Here is an 8,378-nt window from a genome sequence, read left to right on the forward strand (position 1 = left end):
AGTAGAGCGGCAGATCTGATATCATCGCCACTGTGGTGGAATTCCAGAAAACCACGAGCACGTTATTTCGTATTTCTCCATAGTCTATCCGTTTGTTTATCATTCGCAATCGGATCGGATACGGAGTTCACAAACGGATAGAATATGGAGAAATACGAAATAACGTGCTGTGGTTTTCTGAAAACGGGTCGCGTGCGGTCCGTATACGGTTCCTATTTCAACCGAGCGCGAACGCTGAGCGTCCGTAACGGATTGTTCGCGAATCACCTGTGCCTAAAGAAAGATTTGCGATTGGCAAAGTTGAAACCAGTGAAACCGTACAACCCTAGCTCTTTTTTTCGTAAAAGAATGTTTTTTCGAAAAGCCGCGCAAAATTTTTGCCGAGTCTTGAGGCACTAGAGGTCGTACTGGTTTTGACTGTACGTATTGGAAATCTTGGGGATTTGGGTGTCACTTTGGACTGCTTTCTGAGCCCGGAAATCCCAGATTTCGGAACTTGGACACGGCATAATTTTGAGAATCGTCTCCTACTTCCTCGGCGTTCTCTTGGACCAATACAATTCATCAACATTCCTCTCTTTTTTTCTTTTTTTTTTTCGTCTCATCTTGAAGTGAAATTCCAATCTATTTCAACTCCAAACGGGGGAGCATATCTTCTCAATTTTCCATTTCCTCTCATTCTCCTCTTCTTTTTTGAGTTTCTCTCATTTCCACCCAAAAATGACAAAAAACAAAGTATTCGTTTCAGAATGGATGCAACTAATCAACTCTTCCAATTTCCTTTCCCATCGTATCCTTCGTTTTTTTTCTCACTTCAATTTATTTTCTTCAAATGAACTCCTACCGGATATGAAACCCGAAATGTGCTCTTTGCTGCTTTCTACATTCTAAAAATGTGTTTCATATACACATACATATCCACATTGAGAATCAGAAGGAAAAGAAGAAGAAGAAGTGAAGAAACGGGAGGGTAACAGAAAAGTGCATTAGGTTGGAAAACGAAGAAAAATCGTGGTGCAAATAAATAAAATTGCGGGGCAGCAACAAGATGGGGAGAAAACGAGCCGAAATGACCCGGTTCGGTTGCAAACACAAAAAAACTTATGATGTCTATTTCTCTCTTATTTTTCTGTATTTCTCTTTATTTCTCTCAATCCATCCATTTTGTCCTCAGTTATCTAGAAAATTGTTTTATTTCGAAATCCATAAAAATCTAGAACTTTTTTTTCTAATTTTGAAAAGTTGTTTCTAGATAATTTTGTTCTTTTCTGATTTTCAGAAGTTGGAAAAAAATAGGTTTTCTTAGATATTCTGAACAAGCCTTTGCCTTTGTTACTTTTTTAGAATCCATCCCCATTTCTTCTATTCTGAAATAATGTCTTCTCCATTTCCATCACATTCTGTGATGATTGTTGATGTGTTCTATTTCTCAACACTCTTCTTTTTTGCTTTTATTGCTTCCTCCAAAAATTCTTACACACTTCCCACTCCTGTTCTTTTCCCGGATATCAGTTTGCACCCAATCCAGCATACTCCAATTTTCCTGGGTTCTCCCACACAACTTTCCACCCGACCTTTTTCAAAAGGACACAGGTATTTACTTTTTGTGTTGAATTCTTCCACAATGTCTACCAGTTCCACTGTTCATCCACGAACGGTTCTTTTTCTCTGTTGTCTGTGTTTCTTCTTCGTTACATACTCCCTCATCCTCCACGCCGGTAAATTCTGAATTTCTCGCAAACTTTCCGATTCATTTCACATGGAATTTGTTTCATTATATACGCTTACGTTTCGATTCAAATTTGATTTTTTTCAGATCATCTTCTTTTTTTGCATATTAAACTACTGATTATTCAACTAACATACTGTAATCTCTATTGTAAAAAATATTTACCTAATTTTCTTTCTTTTTATTCTAATATTCATTGAAAGTCCATCATTGTTTTCTCTCTGAATTTGTCACCCATCACTTATTTTTCTACTCCTGATAACCTTTGTGGTAGCTGATAGCTGTCTCATCTTTTCAAAAAATCTCTTCCGTTTTTTTTTGTTGTGTCCTCTCGAAGTGACAAACAAGACAAAATAAAACAGAAAGTGATAGAACTTTCGCCCCTTCTCTCTCATTTCTTCTTCTTTTTCTCATTGTAATTCGATTTCCTCTTCTTTTTCTTCTCCCTATCTGCACCTTTTTCTTCCTAATCTTTTAAAATGTTTCTCCGAGCATTTTCAGATTTTTATGAAGGTTTTAAAATAGTAGATTTTTTCAAATGACTAATTGCGAAAATGTTTCTTGGTTGGCAGAGAAAAGGGGAGTGGTGTAAACGAAAAAATGAAAGAGAAGGAAGGCCGTTTCGATTCGGTCACCACTTCGTATTTTCTGTTTTCCTCTACTACCTACTACCGAAATGTTTTGTTTCAAAATAATGATGAATCAGGAGGAAGACTATTTTTGTATTCTGTTTTCATGAAATTCCAGTGAATCTGTCAGTGAAGAACAAGAATATTGCAATGTTCTTAGAGACTCACTACCTCGACGTTTCATGAGGGTTCCCTAAATGTTTGGTTTCAGAGTTTTGAATAGAATTCCGACTTGATCGACTCAACTAGATCTAAATCTCTCTTACTGAAAATTTACTTCTTTTGATTTCTCTTTCGCGGAGAGAACAACTTGTAGGTAATCTGAAACAAGTGACTTGGACACTGTCACATGTTTGACTTTCGATAGTTCGTTCAAAAAATGTAATTTTTTAGTGTATTTAAATTCTTTTTTATAGAATATACTGATCGGTGACTCATATTTTTAAAAATTCCTTCCATTTTGTTTTTAAAAAACTATCCTTTTTTGAAGTTCTCTTCCCATATATTAGTATTCCGATATTCATATCTCCATTCTCTCAATTATTACCTCATATCAATTCGGAATGCGATTAACCTCGTTTCAATTATCACTCATTATCAGTATCTTCTTCTTCTTCTTCTTCTTCTCTTATGAAATCCTATTTCATTTCTTCTTAGTCATATTTTTTCGAGTTATCTTTTTTCTTGTTCAATTGACCGCCCTCTTAAATATCTTCTTTCATTTCACACAGCGCCGAGCAACTCAAAAGTTGTAATCAGTTCTCTTCTCTGAGTCTCCTTTTGTTCTATTTAACTGATCTTGCTCCTCTTCTTCTTCTTTTTCTTCTTCTTCTTCTTCTACATTATCTTCTAACTTTTCCTCTTCTCCCAACCAACCACAAATCCCATTTGTTGCCCTTCCACCTTATGTTCCTGTCATTTCATTTAGCCTGCGTCTCTTCACTGCTCTCGATCTCTCTCCTCTTTTCATCTCTAAATTCTCTTTTTTTTCATCTGGAACACTCCTCATCAGTCGTTCATTTATTGCCCTCTGAATTGCATGCACTTTCTCATTGTTTTCGTTTTTAAATCCTTTTCATACAATTGATCCTAAATTCATTCATTCTTCCATTTTGATCTAAATCTGTTCCTTTTTTCAAGTTGCTCAACTTTTTGTGTAATTATTTATTATGCTGTATCCTATCTGATGGTCATTTTCATAAGTTTCTGAACTCCATTTTTGTATTTGTTAACCTTTTCTTCGAATACTGCCTCTACTGTATCTCAAAATTTTATGCAGGTTACTGTAGTTTTCAAAGTATCTCTTCGCCATATTTGCTTTCCATTAACTTTTTAAAAAGAAAAAATCCATAGCTCTAAAACAGATGAGTCACAATTTTTTCATACTTATATTTATTTCAAGTTTCCACAAAACTTCAACACAAGATTCCAAAACAAATTTTTCTTGTCTTCTATTATTTTTTCATTGAGAAAATTTTCAGAAATTTTATTTAACTTGTTAAAAATTTGGAAAAAGGGATCAAAGAATGGGAAACATATTAGGTCACTTCACGCTACCCCACTTATGAACCGCCTAAAAAGTAGTTAGCTAGATTCTACTAGAACTCTGCTTAAACTGATAATTTGGCTTTAAAAATCTCTTTTTTTTTTGAGAGTTCCTGCTTTCATAATAAACCAAAATGTAGTGTTTTCATTCTATATTTGTCATATCTCTGTGTTACATTTTTCGCTGCATTGGATTCCATAACAATATTCATTCCCTCGCTCTCTGACCGCAACATAAATTGATATTATATTGACACAGCTTTCATTTTCTTTTTTTCTCATTTTCTCTCACCAATAGTCTCCCGATTGTGAATCCCTGTCCGAACTGTTTGTCATCTTACCGTGTTTTTTTTTTCTGTTCATACTCTTGTTTTTTTTTCATACTCTTGTTTTTTATACATGTTCCCACTCTGTTCCGTTGCAGCTTTCAAAGAAGAGAAATAGTAAAATACTTCATTTCAGGTTATATGAGTGATAACCCGACGCGCCAAAATCCTCCCAACCGAACAGGTATGTAATCTCTTTCCTTTCCTTTTATTCTTCTTCGCACCAATCTTTTGTTATTTTGATACCATAAAGTGACAATGCAATCAATCATCATCTAATGACAAATGATATAGAGACTTCTAATGTTCGAAAACCGGAAAACAAGAAAGAATTTTTGAATGATAAGTATGGGCAGATTCTGGGAGAGTTTTAGAATAGGAGTTGAAATTAGGTTTGGGAGAGAAAACTATTAACATATTGCAAGTATACCACCACCCATACCCTCAACTTTGAACCCATTTATCTCGGTTCTTGTAAAAGATATCGAAAAGTAATCAACTAATAAAATAGTTTTGATATTATGATAAACAGTCAGTTGACCACTTCTCGATACCTTTCACAGCAAGTGACATCTTTCAGTCGACCTCCTATGAATAGGGTAAAATTTATAAAATGAGCGCCTTTCTACCACAGATTTCGCTTTAATTGATCCAGTTCATTTTCAGGTAGAGAGCTGGAACGTCCCCGATGGACAGTGACACGTCGTGAAGAGACACGACACTCACCGCCCAGGTAACTCATTAATCTTTTAAAACTACGATACATTTAGAAATGCTTGTTTCAAGAAATTTTCATCCTGAATGTCCTGAACTTTTCAGATCGACTTCTCCGTTTCAGTCGAGAAGCGTGACGACCACTGAGCGAGTTCACATCGTGCAATTGCCGATCAGTGAAAGCTCTCAAGTGAGGAATTTTTCAAAATCTATGTTTCGGTCCAACTGAATTTTCAGGTGTCCCCAGCCCACATTCTTGCCCTTTCGCCCCATGGCAACACTTCGCAATCTGTATCGTCGATTGTAACCACTAACCAGGTGAATTTGGGGTCCGAAAAGGGGTTCGAAATTTGAAATTCTGAGCAAAATTATTTGTTTTCAATTATCTGAATTTTTAGTAAGGTGGCTGAAAACTTTCGAAATTCGCAATAATAATAAACTTGCAATAATAAGTAGTAAATAGCTTCTTCTTTTATTTCGTTGTCTTTGTTGATAATTTAGCTTTTTGTATCAACTATTGACATAGTTGCGACGGGCCGGGCCGGGCCGTGGAAAAATTTGTCAAAGCCGAGCCCGGTCCGGCCCGGAAGGCCCGGCCAGTTGGCGCCAGCTTCGATTTTTTGGCAAAAAAGTGTGTTTTTGTTTTGGTAAAAAGTAGTTTTTATCATCTAATTTTAAGCTAAATTGTAAATATTGAATTTGTAAATGTTTAAACAAATTTTTGAGAAATAATTTTTTTTTCCTGAATTTTTCCAAAGTTGAGATCGAAGAAAAAGTTGCATTTTTGAAACAAAATAACAGTTTTTTTCTCAAAAATTAGTTTTTTGATAAAAAAATCTCAAAAATTCACCAAAAAAATTTTTTTTTAAATTTCGACCAAAAAAATACCTGTCCGGGCCTTCCGGGCCGGGCCGGGCCCTCAACGATTTTCGCAAGTATGACTATTGATGATATTATGACAAAAATTTTAACAGTTTACAGAAATTTTATCTCTAGAAATTGAAATAATTCAGAAATTGAAATAATTCAGCTAGAAGCGCAAGTATAGGGTGGCCTTCTTGTACATCACCTTCACCTGGTAGTGGATCCCCTATTCTTTTTTCTTTTGGTTTCCTGTCTTCTTTCAGGGCCCTTTCAAACTTCTTGGGACCCCTAAACAATCTTTTTCAGTTTGACAAAGTGATTTGAAATCGTTTAAAGACTTTTAACGGATAAATACAGAAAACTTTCTCGTTTTATGCAAGTAACAGGGTCCGGAAAGTTTGATCTAAACTCAATCATCGACAATCATTCTGAAACTGGTCTCATTTTCAGGCTCAAGGTGTACCCCTGATCGGAGCCCTGACTGCTTCTGGAGTCCCTTTATTCAATGGTATTTTGTTTAATCGCGATACGAAACAAACGACAACAATTATAACAACGACCACGACGACCTATAAAATATTGGAGGTGAGTGAATGATAAAAAAAGGAAGAAAAAACTTTTACCATAACTTTTAGGTTAGCGACAGTGATTCGCTGTCTGATGATTATGAGCTCGTCGACGACAATACCCTGACAGTTGACGTCGATCTCACTGAAAGAGCAACTTCTCCAAGCTATGTTATTCTATCTAAAAGCGAAAGCCAGGTTCCAGTGTCTCCAATCACAAAGGCGAAACTCAATATTGAACTCGAGATTCCCCCAAAACAAAGCATTAAATATAGCTATGATCAGCCACCAGTAGCACCGACTAGCATTGTTTCCGAGATAACAGAATCACAGTACACAGCCGACGATGAAAGACAATCATTGACTCCTGAATCAGATGATTTTGAGAAACTGGACGTAAGTCCCGTATCAAACCTTTTCTTATTGCAAATTTTCTTACTTACAGATGACCTATCCAATTCACCAGGACTACGATCTGGCATCAATAACTACTACTTCTAGAAACACGAACATCGCAGAAATACCACTCACTCAACACGTCGACCTGTACCATAATCAATTTTTTTACGATCAAATACCAGGACCATCTTCCCCGAAATCCAAATCTAAAGACAAAAAAGGAGATAAAGAAAAGAAGAGAAGAGAAACAACAAAAACTAAACCATCTCATCTTGACTATCCAATCTCGGAACAATACGAAGGACCACTCGATTCAACTCATCGTGCTTCCAACATCCACGACATTCCTCTCACAACCGAAGTCAGCTCCTATCCAACTGAATACAGCTACGAGAAGCTGCCAGAACACGTTATTCCAGTTGTTGTTGAAGAATCCGAGAAGAAGGATGAGCCATCGTTGAAGTCCAAGATCACTGGATTGTTCAAGAAGTCACCATCTCATCTTGACTATCCAATCTCGGAACAATACGAAGGACCACTCGATTCAACTCATCGTGCTTCCAACATCCACGACATTCCTCTCACAACCGAAGTCAGCTCCTATCCAACTGAATTCAGCTACGAGAAGCTGCCAGAACACGTTATTCCAGTTGTTGTTGAAGAATCCGAGAAGAAGGATGAACAGTCATTGAAGTCCAAGATCACTGGATTGTTCAAGAAGTCACCATCTCATCTTGACTATCCAGTATCCGATCAATACGAAGGACCACTCGATTCAACTCATCGTGCTTCCAACATCCACGACATTCCTCTCACAACCGAAGTCAGCTCCTATCCAACTGAATTCAGCTACGAGAAGCTGCCAGAACACGTTATTCCAGTTGTTGTTGAAGAATCCGAGAAGAAGGATGAGCCATCGTTGAAGTCCAAGATCACTGGATTGTTCAAGAAGTCACCATCTCACTTGACTATCCAGTATCCGATCAATACGAAGGACCACTCGATTCAACTCATCGTGCTTCCAACATCCACGACATTCCTCTCACAACCGAAGTCAGCTCCTATCCAACTGAATTCAGCTACGAGAAGCTGCCAGAACACGTTGTTCCAGTTGTTGTTGAAGAATCCGAGAAGAAGGATGAACAGTCATTGAAGTCCAAGATCACTGGATTGTTCAAGAAGTCACCATCTCATCTTGACTATCCAGTATCCGATCAATACGAAGGACCACTCGATTCAACTCATCGTGCTTCCAACATCCACGACATTCCTCTCACAACCGAAGTCAGCTCCTATCCAACTGAATACAGCTACGAGAAGCTGCCAGAACACGTTATTCCAGTTGTTGTTGAAGAATCCGAGAAGAAGGATGAGCCATCGTTGAAGTCCAAGATCACTGGATTGTTCAAGAAGTCACCATCTCATCTTGACTATCCAGTATCCGATCAATACGAAGGACCACTCGATTCAACTCATCGTGCTTCCAACATCCACGACATTCCTCTCACAACCGAAGTCAGCTCCTATCCAACTGAATTCAGCTACGAGAAGCTGCCAGAACACGTTGTTCCAGTTGTTGTTGAAGAATCCGAGAAGAACGATGAAC

General features: G+C 37.4%; 2 protein-coding genes across 2 annotated transcripts in view; both read left to right on the plus strand.

The window, feature by feature from the left end:
* Nucleotides 1-1,069: 1,069 nt before the first annotated feature.
* CBG25290 lies at nucleotides 1,070-1,252 on the plus strand (the record flags this gene model as incomplete). The annotated part of the gene is made up of 1 exon (XM_045237910.1): nucleotides 1,070-1,252. The coding sequence occupies one exon, from the start codon at nucleotides 1,070-1,072 to the stop codon at nucleotides 1,250-1,252; it is 183 nt and encodes a 60-aa protein (XP_045100413.1).
* A 372-nt stretch (nucleotides 1,253-1,624) lies between these two features.
* Nucleotides 1,625-8,378, plus strand: part of CBG21337 — a gene marked incomplete at both ends in the record, with an annotated part of 14,682 nt that continues 7,928 nt past the window's right edge. The window contains 7 exons of the mRNA XM_045237918.1: nucleotides 1,625-1,718; nucleotides 4,896-4,962; nucleotides 5,049-5,133; nucleotides 5,181-5,261; nucleotides 6,443-6,769; nucleotides 6,819-7,825; nucleotides 7,852-8,335. Of these exons, the coding sequence (XP_045097285.1) occupies nucleotides 1,625-1,718; nucleotides 4,896-4,962; nucleotides 5,049-5,133; nucleotides 5,181-5,261; nucleotides 6,443-6,769; nucleotides 6,819-7,825; nucleotides 7,852-8,335 (2,145 nt within the window). The remainder of the gene's footprint in view (nucleotides 1,719-4,895; nucleotides 4,963-5,048; nucleotides 5,134-5,180; nucleotides 5,262-6,442; nucleotides 6,770-6,818; nucleotides 7,826-7,851; nucleotides 8,336-8,378) is intronic.

The sequence above is a fragment of the Caenorhabditis briggsae genome, assembly GCF_000004555.2.
Source record: "Caenorhabditis briggsae complete genome, chrI, whole genome shotgun sequence".
Lineage (NCBI taxonomy): Eukaryota > Metazoa > Nematoda > Chromadorea > Rhabditida > Rhabditidae > Caenorhabditis > Caenorhabditis briggsae.